This window comes from Scyliorhinus torazame, chromosome 25 (assembly GCF_047496885.1).
Source record: "Scyliorhinus torazame isolate Kashiwa2021f chromosome 25, sScyTor2.1, whole genome shotgun sequence".
In the NCBI taxonomy this organism is placed as follows: domain Eukaryota; kingdom Metazoa; phylum Chordata; class Chondrichthyes; order Carcharhiniformes; family Scyliorhinidae; genus Scyliorhinus; species Scyliorhinus torazame.
Genome location: NC_092731.1, coordinates 9,628,706 through 9,643,406, shown reverse-complemented (window position 1 = coordinate 9,643,406; position 14,701 = coordinate 9,628,706). Strand labels below are relative to the sequence as shown.

General features: G+C 46.0%; 1 protein-coding gene and 1 long non-coding RNA gene across 2 annotated transcripts in view; one reads left to right on the top strand and one right to left on the bottom strand.

The window, feature by feature from the left end:
- Positions 1-7,869, bottom strand: part of LOC140402299 (cytochrome P450 2C42-like) — a 124,279-nt gene extending 116,410 nt beyond the window's left edge. Inside the window, exon 1 of the mRNA XM_072489974.1 lies at positions 7,517-7,869. Coding sequence (XP_072346075.1) covers positions 7,517-7,522 — 6 coding nt within the window. The 5' untranslated portion in view covers positions 7,523-7,869. The remainder of the gene's footprint in view (positions 1-7,516) is intronic.
- Positions 1-14,701, top strand: part of LOC140402304 (uncharacterized) — a 148,832-nt gene that overhangs the window by 73,566 nt on the left and 60,565 nt on the right. The window lies entirely within an intron of this gene.

Here is a 14,701-nt window from a genome sequence, read left to right as displayed (position 1 = left end):
TACTCCATCCAAATCTTACCCGTCGCGGCCGATACGCACCTCATTTCGGCAAGTTTTGTTCAAAAAGTTTTGTTTTGTTTTCAGGTAACCCTTAGGTTGCCAACCTCTGCTATTTACATCCTCAAACATTTGGATGGTAAACCGCACAGTCTGCGAGACGGCTCGCACTGGTTCAGTATTTGTAAGTGTGTCTTGTCCTGAAATTCGGTTTTTGGGGGGGAAAATGAGGGAGTCACAGATAGTGGCCAATTATAAAGGGAGTAATTGGCACTAAAGGACAGACAGGCTATCATACGAGATATTAAACCAAGAAAATAACAGACACTATGCTTGAGCCCACAGAACTCCAGAAGCTCCAGGACCAGAGAAGAGAAGAAAAGAGAAGTGAAAGAGAAGTCGGTGGTGTTGTCGATAGTGTGGAAGGATGTAGCAGGTTACCGAGGGATATAGATAAGCTGCAGAGCTGGGCTGAGAGGTGGCAAATGGAGTTTAATGTAGAGAAGTGTGAGGTGATTCACTTTGGAAGGAATAACGAATGCGGAATATTTGGCTAATGGTAAAGTTCTTGGAAGTGTGGATGAGCAGAGGGATCTAAGTGTCCCTGTACATAGATCCCTGAAAGTTGCCACCCAGGTTGATAGGGTTGTGAAGAAGGCCTATGGAGTGTTGGCCTTTATTGGTAGAGGGATTGAGTTCCGGAGTCAGGAGGTCATGTTGCAGCTGTACAGAATTCTGGTACGGCCGCATTTGGAGTATTGCGTACAGTTCTGGTCACCGCATTATAGGAAGGACGTGGAGGCTTATGAGCGGGTGCAGAGGAGAATTACCAGGATGTTGCCTGGTATGGAGGGAAAATCTTATGAGGAAAGGCTGATGGACTTGAGGTTGTTTTCGATGGAGAGAAGAAGGTTAAGAGGAGACTTAATAGAGGCATACAAAATGATCAGGGGGTTGGATAGGGTGGACAGTGAGAGCCTTCTCCCGCGGATGGAAATGGCTGGCACGAGGGGACATAGCTTTAAACTGAGGGGTAATAGATATAGGACAGAGGTCAGAGGTAGGTTCTTTACGCAAAGAGTAGTGAGGCCGTGGAATGCCCTACCTGCTACAGTAGTGAACTCACCAACATTGAGGGCATTTAAAAGTTTATTGGATAAACATATGGATGATAATGGCATAGTGTATGTTAGATGGCTTTTGTTTCGGTGCAACATCGTGGGCCGAAGGGCCTGTACTGCGCTGTATCGTTCTATGTTCTATGAAAGAAGAAGAACCATGAGGACATCCTCCGCGTGGCTCATCGCCATAATAGACATTTGGTTGCGCGCGAACGCGAACCCCCTGACCTCAAACCCCCCCAGCCGTTAATGATTCACTTCCCCACAGTACCCAGAGCCCAGTCACAAGCGACACCACACCATCTTGGTGTGACAGGTTTATAACCTGGTACTCCCTGTCCTACTTGATAGACTCCCTACTAGTATTGGCGATATTCTGCTGCATTGTGCAGACTATTCGTCTGAGAAAATGGAGAAGGAGAGCCTACCGCGCTCGCACCCCGGTATATAGGATGAGATCCCCTATTTTCGGATATGACCAGACCCCCAACCCCCACGATCTATAATAAAGAGTTTTTTTTTGTTGTGAATAAAGAAATGTTTCATGAGCGATTGTACAATCCTGAGCTTGACTGCCAAGCCAGAAAAATGTGTATAATGCTGCTATGATTTTGTGTGTATTGTTTAGGAAGTTAGTATGATTGAATGTTTGAGTGAGTGTAGTTTATTAAGGATAGTTAGAGGTACCGATTTTCTTATTTTGTAATGCATGTCCCTGTTTGACATAGCGCCCCACGAAATTGTCAGTTAAAAATTTCTTGCATAGTTATGGTCAGTGTAGAGGCCACAGAAGAGTGCTCGCCGGGTCAGGGAATGAAGAACAACGCAGTTATGTGATCCTTCATGCTTCGCGTTAGGATCACAAGGAGGGTGTGTAGCCACCTGGGTTGGCCAACTCCCGACGTAAAATGTAGAACAGCAAAGGCTGAAGGGAAATTCAGCCAACACAGGCAGAAACTAGCAGGTGTGAGTTTACTGTGTATTAAACTCTGCAAAAGCCCAGACAGCATTGATACAAGCAGCCATCTGCATAATAATGTAGCGGCCATCTACATACTAATGAGCGATCCCCGGGAACAATCGAAACATTTGGGATAAACAAGGCCAAGCCAGACTCCTCGGCACCAGCAGGAGCCAACACAAAAGAGGTTAATGGACACCTCAAGACCGCCCATCGACTAGGGAACCGCTCCAGTATTGGAGAAATCGAAACAAGCGATTGGAATGAAGTCCAATCACTTGGAACCAGGTACAGGGTCCACCCCGAAAGGCGGGAAGCCCCTGGGAACTATAAAGTTAAGCCCCCAAGTTCAAATCGTTCTTCTTGACAGGGTCACTCAGCAACGCAAAGCAACCCTTGAGAGTGACCTGTCCAACTGCCGCTCCAACAAAGTAAGTCTTAAGTTAACGCTTGCTACGAGATAGGCGCTCCTAGCTACCAGTCCATGCCAGCTTTTGAATCCCGCAGACTCAGAACCCGAACGAAAGGCCATTTGTTCCCCTGACCTGGTGGGCCAGTCCGAAGCTAAGTATAGGCCTGTTAGTTGTAGAAGTAGCTTAGAAGTAGAATTTATGCATGCGATTTACTGTGTATAATAAATGTGTATTGATTTGAATCTTACTAATTGGTGTGTTGAGTTATTGATCATTACTTGAACTTGAACCTCGTGGCGGTATCATAAAGGTACCTGGCGACTCGAGAGCAAAGGTTATAAAACAGAGCCAATTGAACCAACCAAAAGTTAGCAACATCATCATCTAAGTTAGCACGGTTTAAGTCTCCAAATACTGCCTTAAAATGTATCCAGAGGCGACCAGCAAAGGCAGTCAGATGTTCCCCTTTCCTCTGTATACATTTATTTAAACCATCTACAGGTTCCCCTCTATTGTAACCGATAGCAATTAATATGGTGTCCCTCATTTTGTCTCGGGTTCCCCCTCCTACATTTTGGGGCTCAGGTAGAGCTAATCGTACGGAGTGGCCAAGTTTCATATCTATTAATTTTACCTCTTCCCTTTCATCCAACCCATACATAATTTTCTTTTGGCACACTTCTTCAAAGAAGCAATAAGGGTCCGCAGTGGGCTCAAATGTTGTAATTTTGTTACTTGCGTCCCTTAACTGGGTTACCTTGAGTTGTGGGATCTCTCGAAGTAACAAAGTCACTTCTAGTCGAATCCCATCAGAGTCACCAATTAATGTTGACTTCTATCTTTATATTAGGAGGTAATAGGAGGACCTGGAGTATTCCCGATCCTTCTTTCTGTAGTGACCGGATTCATAGGTCCCGGGGCAGTGGGGTTGGTGTGACCTGTGCAACCGGGCCTGCTGGTGCGGCTGGTGCATTTATTACTGGGGATGGTGGCGGCTGCTTTTGACTTTCAGTTCTAATTACATACAACTGCGCGCTTTCCTGTAACTCTTCCCAATCAGCCATCTCCTCTTCCTCTGTCCACTGTCCCAAAGGTACACATAAATCCGTCTTGAACTGTAAGTAATGCATGTAATCTCTCTATTTCTCGCTGGCACTTGGTGTGGTCAGCGGTGTTTTGCCTTTGCTCCTTAGTGGACTGGTGGAGCGTTCTTAAAGCTGCCTGTAGATTGGCACATTTATTCTCTAAGTGAGTGCACGTTGTGTGTCCTGGGAGGCCTTGTCGGACTGGGTTTGGAAGCTGTTAAAATGGATTATACTGGACTGGTGGGCACGTTTAATAACCGCAATTTCCCTGTCCTTAGCGGCTATCTTCTCCCGGAATTCCTCATTTTTCTTCCTCTCCTCCTCCTTCTCTATTAATTGACTGCGGAGCGTCTCCAAGACCTTCTCGGTTCCTCTTAGCTGCGTCAAGCAGCACACTACGGCCATTGGCTTTTTAAACTTTGTTACATTCTTCTTATAAATTTTACATAAATCCTCCCACCAAGTTTGTCCTATCTTCCCTGGACCCGATTCGATGTTCACACAAAGATATGCCCAAAAGGGCCATTCTGTCCTCTTTAAGTATTTCCTTAGTAAATCTTCCCATATGGGACACTTCTGTGACATGTCAAGTACTTCTACCTCGGTTTGCTGCTGCGGATTCATCTTCCTCTCTATCAATTGCGTCGCCATTTCCTCACTATTTAATTTGGGAGAGGGGAATAGGGAGTCGATCGAACAACGGTTACGGCTTATGGCTATGTTCCGGTTCACAATCCCTCTCGATTTGCATGCATTTGCATTTACCCTATTAGTTTTGCAGGTGGTTAGTGCACATTTCCGAAATTTGGTCATTTGGCCAATACGGAACTCGCGCTTGTGCGTTTTGCCCTATTCCAATTCAATCAAAGTTGTGGGATCTCTCGGAGTAACAAAGTCCATCAGAGAATCCCATCAGAGTCGCCAATTAATGTTGACTTCTATCTTTATCAATACCACAAGATGCGAGTACGTTCCATGTATTGGACAAACGACCACACAACCAGGATATTAGTTCAATTATAGTTTATTATTAAACATAGAATTGGTTCCATACTTAATAACTTACAAGCTACTGCACATTAGACGACAGCTTAAATGACCTTTACTTAACTGTCAAGTGACCGTCTCTGTGCAGGTTAGATAAGGCCTTTATCTGGTTCCCCAAGTGTGGCGGCTGGAAGTTGTCAGGTACGTCTGGGCTGAGGTTCGTCCTTCTGGGCGCGATCGCGGGTCCCTGAACTTCTCTGGTCGATATGCTGCAGTTAGTGGGGCAGAGACCTGTCCCAAAAGAGACAGCGTTGGTCACGCAGTTCCTCTTATCCTCCGATCGTTCGAGCTCTTTTGGGCGGTCCCAACTCGGGATCCAATGGATCGATAGGATTTCGATCACCCTCATCGATTCTGGCCAGTTAGGGGCGGGTACCTTGATGGCTGGGCGGGTCCTGGTTATTATTGTTCAAGGCACATATGCACTCCCAAATAAGGTGAATAGGCGCCCCCGAGTCTGTTACTGCTGTTATGTTTCAATCTGAGCCCATTGTCCTGGGGAGATCTGTGATTGACCTCCAGCAGGTGCAAATTTCTGCATAAGTCTAGATTGCTTTTGCAAACTGTATTTTCTAGTACACCTGGTAATCTATAATGGGTAAAAGTGAGCGTTAAGACCCTAGAATTAAATACCATTTTAAAACTCACTCAGCAAAACACACATTCAGCACAATTCATTTCAAAACATCCAGCTTACAAGATAGCATGCCATTGTTCTAACACAACTTTAAAATACATTGTTTCTGATAAAGCATGTGCTTTAATGAATACATTTCTCCAAAGGCAAGCTCCACGACAACAAGGTGGCTAACAGCCAATACAGAAAAGAGTGCTCAGACCGCATTCTTCAGCTCAGCCAAGAATCTATGTTTCCTATTAAATGAGTGACAACTAACACTCGACTCAAATTTATTTGATATTAACCTAAACCAATTAGGATTACATTGGGGTGTAATTAGATGGCTAAAGACAGATATGATATAGTATAACCGTGATGGATTTTCGGCCATCTCTCTCTCTCTTTCTGGATCATTCTCTCTCTCTCTCTTTCCGGAATCAATCTATACTTTGACTTAACTATTCGCTGTCTTTCATATTTCATTTTCAGATTTTGACTTCTAAAGTTATTGCGAGCTGTTTGCCTAAGCAAGAAAATCATTTCTGTGACTCTTTGTAAGTTTCAATTGTCTACAAATTGCCTCTCTTGTGAGTCCTATGCTGGCTGGACGTATTAGAGAATTAGACTTTTAAATGACTCTCAATTGTAATCAATAGAAGACAAATAAAACCATTCTTATTTGCACCTGAGAAGTTTTAACTTAAATTTCTACTGAGTCCGAGTAATCGCAAAGTGCTGCTAATACCGCACGGTAGATCTAACACCAACACACACAAGCTGTGTCTTGTCTGTGTCACAGCCTGACCACAATTCCCATTATCCTTTGCGGGTGGCCATTTTTGATGGCCACAGAACAGATATTAAAACAGATGCCCAAAATTTAGTTGGAAAGGTTGGTGCGGAGATCAATCTTAAAGAAGACACAGATGGTGAAATTCAAGAAGTGAATTCTAGAGACTGGCGCCTAGAAAGCTGAAAACACATCCACCAATGATAGAGCGAGTTGGGAATGAAAAAGAAGTGGTGAGGCCATATAGTGATTTGAACACGAAAATGAGAATTTGAAATTTGAGGCATTGGACCAGGAACCAATGTAGGTCAGGGAGCACATAGGTTATGGGTGAACGTTCAGATGCGGGTGTAGCACACAAAGACTCACGAGAGACGAATAGAGATGAAGTCGATGAGGCTTTATTAAGCGTGACTTGTTCCCCACAGTTCAGTAGCAGACTGGCCTGCGGGGGAGAACTCCTGGTTCTTATACTCCGCCTTCAGGGCGGAGCTAGAGGTCAACAGCCAACCAGGACCCGGGATCTGTCAGCCAATGACATCATGGCTTCACAGTCCCACATGACCCCTAATGCATACTACCACATTGGGCAGCAGAGTTTTTTAGAGGGTAGAAGAGAGGAGGCCAACCAAGAGATCATGACTGTAATCTAAAGAATGGAAGTGGAGCAGACCCGATGGTCCGAAAGGCCTACTGCTCCTCCGTCTGGTGGTCTTAAATGCATCAATGTGGGATTCAGCAACAAATGGGCTGAAGCACGGGTAGTAATGGATGACTGACTAGGCGGTTTAATTGCTGTTGCACAGGAACTTTGGTCTGCCAGTTTCAGTTAGGATAGTTTTAGGGACACTAGTAACACCCTCAATATCGCTAGTACAAGTCCACCAACCTTTATTTCTGAGCAGTATAAGTAACCTGAGCTGGAAAATATAGCTTGTTTGAATATTGGTTGGAAAATATTTGGTTTGGCAGTGAGTCTTGCTTTAGTGGGTCATCGACACTCAGTAATTTTACTAAACAGTTTTATAAGAGCTTCTTGGATGAATCCTCAGAGGCACTCCGGCCAGTGTGAATTTCATGGAATTTACAGTGCAGAAGAAGGCCATTCAGCCCATCGAGTCTACACCAGACCCTGAAAGAGCACCCTACTTAAGCCCACATTACAACCCTAATCAGGTAACCCAGCAACCCCAACTAACGTTTTGGACACTACGGGGCAATTTAGCGTGACCAATCCCCTAACCCGCACATTTGGATTGTGGGCGGAAACCGGAGCACCCGGAGGAAACCCGCGCAGACACGGGGAGAACATGCAAACTCCACACAGACAGTGACTCAAGCCAGGTATATAACCTGGGTCCCTGACGCTGTGAAGCAACAGTTCTAACCACTGTGCTACCATGCTCCCAAATGAGTCAAAACGTTTAAAGGAAAGGAACAAAGTTGGAATGAAAAACGGGCATTGCAGTATTCAGCACCTTACCTTCATGAGAGACTTGTTAGGTGCTCTTCGATCCACTTGGAATAGGTTGCCAAGAATTGGGAGGGCAGAAGGCCCTGGGGGGAAGCCTTCCTTTCCATGGCTGTTTGTGTTTAAGAAACCATTTAATGAACAGAACACTTAGCAAAACAAAAAGTAGAGTTGTGCCTGGACCATTTAAACCCATGGCGGCGGCTAAGGAATACAGAAACATTTCAGCGATCTGGTCCCCAATACTCGGAGTGCTGTCTCACTGGGGAAACAGTTGCTGGCTATCGACGGCTGTCTTCAACGGCACTGCTGCACCTCCTGTGTTGACGGCACACAGTCTAATATTAGCGAGGCTCTGAGACAGGTTGCGGTGTTTGCACGTCTGTTTCGTTTCAGAGGATGTATGTTTAATAATTTCCCAAACAACATCCAGAAGACAAAAGAAACACCTTTGAACCGAAGCACGTCAGGTTTAAATTCACTAATGAGAACAGTTATCACTCTGAATTCACCAAATGATCAAGAGATAGTCTTTACATGGCAGAGAGAAACAACATTACACCTTCTTTGGCTGGCTGCAGCTCCAACACTAAAACGAAACCAAAAAACACAGACACACTCAAGCTTTTCTCAAAGTGAAACTAAAAAGCAGAGCCAGAGCTCAGCTCCACCCACACTCTGACATCACTGCAGTAACTTGAGCAGACAAACATTTCTTAAAGTGACATTCTCATGACACCTTGGATATTGTTCCCTGGAATCTTGGACCTCTCCTCTGCCCTCATTTGTCCATGACTAGTCTTAACTGGGTGCATGGCACCTTCCAAGCCGTCCTGTCTTGTTTGGTCCTGCAGCGACTGTTCCCATGCTCTAGATAGACATCTGAGTACCCATGCTTCATTATGTGTCTGCTCTGCGGGGTCGAAGTTTGTGCAAGCCTCTCTCACTGCTTCTGTGGCAAGTGAAACTAAAGTGCGGGCCCATTTGGTAGTGTCTTCATTGTAGCCACCTGGGTTGGCCAACTCCCGACGTAAAATGGAGAACAGCAAAGGCTGAAGGGAAATTCAGCCAACACAGGCAGAAACTAGCAGGTGCGAGTTTACTGTGTATTAAACTCTGCAAAAGCCCAGATAGCATTGATACAAGCAGCCATCTGCATAATAATGTAGCAGCCATCTACATCCGAATGAGCGATCCCCGGGAACAATCGAAACATTTGGGATAAACAAGGCCAAGCCAGACTCCTCGGCGCCAGCAGGAGCCAACACAAAAGAGGTTAACAGACACCTCAAGACCGCCACATCGGTCAGGGAATGCTCCAGTATTGGAGAAATCGAACCAAGCGATTGGAACAAAGTCCAATCTCTTGAAACCAGGTACAGGGTCCGCCCCGAAAGGCGGGAAGCCCCTGGGGACTATAAAGTTAAGCCCCTAAGTTCAAATCGTCCTTCTTGACAGGGTCACTCAGCAAAGCAAAGCAACCCTTGAGAGTGACCTGTCCAGCTGCCGCTCCAACGAAGTAAGTTTTAGGTCAACGCTCGCTACGAGATAGGCGCTCCTAGCTACCAGTCCATACCAGCTTTTGAATCCCGCAGACTCAGAACCCGAACAAAAGGCCATTTGGTCCCCTGACCTGGTGGGCCAGTCCGAAGCTAAGTATAGGCCTGTTAGTTGTAGAAGTAGCTTAGAAGTAGAATTTATGCATGAGTAGCGATTTACTGTGTATAATAAATGTGTATTGATTTGAATCTTACTAATTGGTGTGTTGAGTTATTGATCATTACTTGAACTTGAAACTCGTGGCAGTATCACAAAGATACCTGGCGACTCGAGAGCAAAGGTTATAAAACAGAGCCAATTGAACCAACCAAAAGTTAGCAACATATTACTGGCGACTCCGCCGGGACCCGATCTAGAAGTGGCTTAACCACTCTGGAAGAACACAAAAATTTGAATTAGAGATCCATTTGGGAGCAGAAAATCACAAGTCTTCAAGCAGCTCTGATCAATCCTCATAATTCGGAAGTGTGTTAAATGCATGCGTAACTAACAGGGCGATAAGGTAATACTGATAGATTTTTGTTGCGACAAAACTGTCGGGAGTTTGTATTCCGGAAAATAGCGAAAGCCGTACCCGTAATTACAGCACCGCCTTAATACCCCTTGTTCCAATTTTTAAGAAAGCATTCAGATAGGAAAGATGGCAATGCTGGCAATGCAACTCCTCATGAACCCAGAAGAATTTGTGATCACAGCGACCAGCAGCAGTAGAGTAGGACAGTGTCCCGTTTGGGAAGAAGTAATCAGGAAGTACCTCAAAGGGAAAGGATGGCCCCTTTGGAGCGAATTCTGTAACAATGAGGAAACAGGTCCCAGGAGTATTGGACATACCTGGTGGGAGAACCTGAGCGAGATTCACAAGAAGAGCTTAGGAAAAGCTCGCAAGCCGATGGCAATCGTGTCCTGCTTGGCACAGTTGCGAGGCACAGAGGAGGTCGTTAGGACGCTCTGGAAAGAGATAGAAGGCATACATCGAATGAGCAAGGGCGATGTCAGTGAGGTAGATAGAGAGAACGCAGAGTTAAGGAGGAAGTTGGCAGCAAAAGACGGAGAGGTGGATGATGCCAAGCGGGCACACCAGTCTTGTCTGGCGCACTTAAGCAGCTTCCAACCCCAGTACGAAAAGGCCTATCAGGATACGCAACGTGCAGTCCTGGTACGGGAAGAAACCGAGAAGCAGGTAGAGGCATTGCAGAGGCAGTGTAGTGACCTGAAGGCAGCGTTAAGAGCACTCCATGCTGCCACCACGGAGCAAAGGCAAAGCTCACTAGACCACACAAAGTGCTGGAAGCAGATTACAGAACTGCAATCTCTGCTTTCAGTTCAAAAAGGATTCCAGGAAACCTTTGGATCACAGTTAGACGAGGAAGACGGCCCTGATTGGGAAGAGGTAAATGAGACAGCGCAGAGATATGTTCAGGGAACATGTGCGGAGGGAAAGCCCCAAAAGAGAAAAGCGCCCCAACCCCCCACAGAGCAGATAGTTCAGGCTCCAATGAACCCAGTCACCACCCACCGCACAGCCACATCGGACGACACGGAATTTCTGCACACCACCCCCTTAACAGTGACCCAATTACGGGACGCGTGCGAGAAAATCAAACCGTTCCTCCCCACCTTAGACCCCCACCACTTCTTTGCCAGAGTAAAGCAGCAGGCGACCATGTCGTGAGCACGTAAAGCTCATAGTTTTGAGTTTAGACCCTTCGGTCGTAGCAGCCCTTCCCGACCCACAGAATGTAGGAGGAGGCACCCTTGCAGAAATGCATACCGCGATCCTAGACGCGATCGGGTATAACAGGGGTGACCCCGTAGATGGCCTCAATAGATGCAGGCAAAAGAAAACCGAGCACCCCACAGCGTTTGCTGGATGCCTGTGGATCCATTTTGCAGCAGTTTTTGGAGACTTAGACCGCGCCCATTTGTCCCCAGACAACATGGCCAAATGGACCCGCACCCTTATCTCCCATGCCACAGAAACAGGACAAAAAGCTTGTGCGAATTATGATTCCTCAGAGGAGGCTTATACTGAGAAATGGGTCGTAAAAAGATTGTCCCGCTCCTGAGAGCAGTCTGTACAAAACAAACCCGCAGTTAAAAATCCCGAAGAAAAGCAGGCAGGAGCAGACATAAGACCATAAGACCATAAGACATAGGAGCGGAAGTAAGGCCATTCGGCCCAGCGAGTCCACTCCACCACTCAAGCATGGCTAATTTCAACTCCATTTACCCGCTCTCTCTCCATAGCCCTTAATTCCTCGAGAAATCAAGAATTTATCAACTTATGTCTTAAAGACATTCAACGTCCCGGCCTCCACCGCCCTCTGTGGCAATGAATTCCACAGACCCACCACTCTCTGGCTGAAGACTTTTCTCCTCATCCCTGTTCTAAAGTGACTCCCTTTTTTTCTAAGGCTGTGCCCCCGGGTCCTAGTCTCCCCTGCTAATAGAAACAACTTCCCTACGTCCACCCTATCTAAGCCATTCATTATCTTGTAAGTTTCTATTAGATCTCCCCTCAACCTCCTAAACTCCAATGAATATAATCCCAGGATCCTCAGACGTTCATCGTATGTTAGGCCTACCATTCCTAGGATCATCCGTGTGAATCTCCGCTCCAGTGCTAGTATGTCCTTCCTGATGTGTGGGGCCCAAAATTGCTCACAGTATTCTAAATGGGGCCTAACTAGTGCTTTATAAAGCTTCAGAAGTACATCCCTGCTTTTATATTCCAAGCCTCTTGAGATAAATGACAACATTGCATTTGCTTTCTTAATTACCATCTCAACCTGCAAGTTTACCTTTAGAGAATCCTGGACGAGGACTCCCAAGTCCCTTTGCACTTCAGCATTCTGAATTTTGTCACCGTTTAGAAAATAGTCCATGCCTCTATTCTTTTTTCCAAAGTGCAAGACCTCGCACTTGCCCACGTTGAATTTCATCAGCCATTTCTTGGACCACTCTCCTAAACTGTCTAAATCTTTCTGCAGCCTCCCCACCTCCTCAATACTACCTGCCCCTCCACCTATCTTTGTATCATCGGCAAACTTAGCCAGAATGCATAGACAGAGTAGAGGGGTCAATTACGAGGGGCATAGGTTTAAGGTGAGAGGGGCAAGGTTTAGAGTAGATGTACGAGGCAAGTTTTTTACGCAGAGGGTAATGGGTGCCTGGAACTCGCTACCGGAGGAGGTGGTGGAAGCAGGGACGATAGTGACATTTAAGGGGCATCTTGACAAATACTTCCCTTTTGGAAGTCAAGATAGATAACATCCATTGGCTCTCCTTGGTCTAACCTATTTTTTATCTCTTCAAAGAACTCTTAACAGGTTTGTCAGGCACGACCTCCCCTTACTAAATCCATGCTGACTTGTCCTAATCCAACCCTGCATTTCCAAGAATTTAGAAATCTCATCCTTAACAACGGATTCTAGAATCTTGCCAACAACCGCGGTTAGGCTAATTGGCCTATAATTTTCCATCTTTTTTCTTGTTCCCTTCTTGAACAGGGGGATTACAACAGCGATTTTCCAATCCGCTGGGACTTTCCCTGACTCCAGTGACTTTTGAAAGACCATAACTAATGCCTCCACTATTTCTTCAGCTATCTCCTTTAGAACTCTAGGATGTAGCCCATCTGGGCCCGGAGATTTATCGATTTTTAGACCTCTTAGTTTCTCTAGCACTTTCTCCTTTTTGATGGCTACCATATTCAACTCTGCCCCCTGACTCTCCTGAATTGTTGGGATATTACTCATATTTTTTACTGTGAAGACTGACGCAAAGTACTTATTTAGTTCCTCAGCTATTTCCTTGTCTCCCATCACTAGATTACCAGCGTCATTTTGGAGCGGCCCAATGTCGACTTTTGCCTCCCGTTTGTTTTTAATGTATTTAAAGAAACTTTTACTATCATTCCTAATGTTACTGGCTAGCCTACCATCATATTTGATCCTCTCGTTCCTTATTTCTCTCTTTGTTATCCTCTGTTTGTTTTTGTAGCCTTCCCAATCTTCTGACTTCCCACTACTCTTTGCCACTGTTATAACCTGCCTACTTGCCATTGGCTGGGGACTAATGACTATCCCACAATCCTGTGGGAGTATGAGCTTCCCCAATGAGGGGGGGGCGGAGAAACCACTAGTTAACTCTTAGTATAAATAAGCTGGCCAGTTCAGGAACCAGGAGGAAGGAGTATGTAGCAAGGGAAGTTACTACTACTGTTATGTATATATGTTATAGTAAATAAATGTTATTATTTTGTATCCTTAAAACTCGTGCTGGATTCTTCGTGGCCCTTACAAAACTGGCGACGAAGGTTAAAGTGAATAGCTGTCTACACTGCTGAAGCCACCTCCCTGGATTTTTGTTGGATACAGGTTGGAAGTTGTTTTCTATTATACCATGCCTCTGTACGGACGTTTGGATGTTTTTGATGCTGCGCTGGAAAGCTGGAACCAGTACACACAACGGATGCGTTACTATTTCCGGGCAAACAATATCACCGAAAACGAGCGCCAGGTGGTCATATTGCTCACCGCCTGCGGCCCGCAAACGTTTGGGGTGATTAGGAGCCTTACGCACCCAGCTGCGCCGGACACCAAAACGTTTGATGAACTTGTGAATATAGTGGGGCAACATTTTAACCCAACCCCGTCCACGATAGTCCAACGTTACCGGTTTAATACCGCTGAGAGGACCCCTGGAGAATCCCTTGCCGATTTTCTATCCAGGCTACGCAGGATTGCGGAGTACTGTGACTATGGTGAGACCTTGTCAGAAATGTTACGCGACCGTTTGGTTTGCGGTATTAACAATGCGGCCACCCAGAGAAAGTTGTTAGCGGAGCCAACATTGACTTTTCAACAGGCCATTCAAATAGTATTGTCCCGAGAGAGCGCAGAGCGAGGAGTACAGGAACTACAGGGAATGGAAGTGCACGCCTTGGGGCGCAACCCCTTCCGTCCGAAAACGTAACCACATAACAGACCTAATCAGGTAACCCAGCAACCCCAACTAACGTTTTCGACACTACGGGGCAATTTAGCGCGATCAATCCCCAAACCCGCACATTTGGATTGTGGGCGGAAACCGGAGCACCCGGCGGAAACCCGCGCAGACACGGGGAGAACGTGCAAACTCCACACAGACAGTGACTCAAGCCAGGTATATAACCTGGGTCCCTGACGCTGTGAAGCAACAGTTCTAACCACTGTGCTACCATGCTCCCAAATGAGTCAAAACGTTTAAAGGAAAGGAACAAAGTTGGAATGAAAAACGGGCATTGCAGTATTCAGCACCTTACCTTCATGAGAGACTTGTTAGGTGCTCTTCGATCCACTTGGGATAGGTTGCCAAGAATTGGGAGGGCAGAAGGACCTGGGGGGAGCCTTCCTTTCCATGGCTGTTTGTGTTTCAGAAACCATTTAATGAACAGAACACTGAGCAAAACAAAAAGTAGAGTTGTGCCTGGACCATTTAAACCCATGGCGGCGGCTAAGGAATACAGAAACATTTCAGCGATCTGGTCCCCAATACTCGGAGTGCTGTCTCACTGGGGAAACAGTTGCTGGCTATCGACGGCTGTCTTCAACGGCACTGCTGCACCTCCTGTGTTGACGGCACACAGTCTAATAT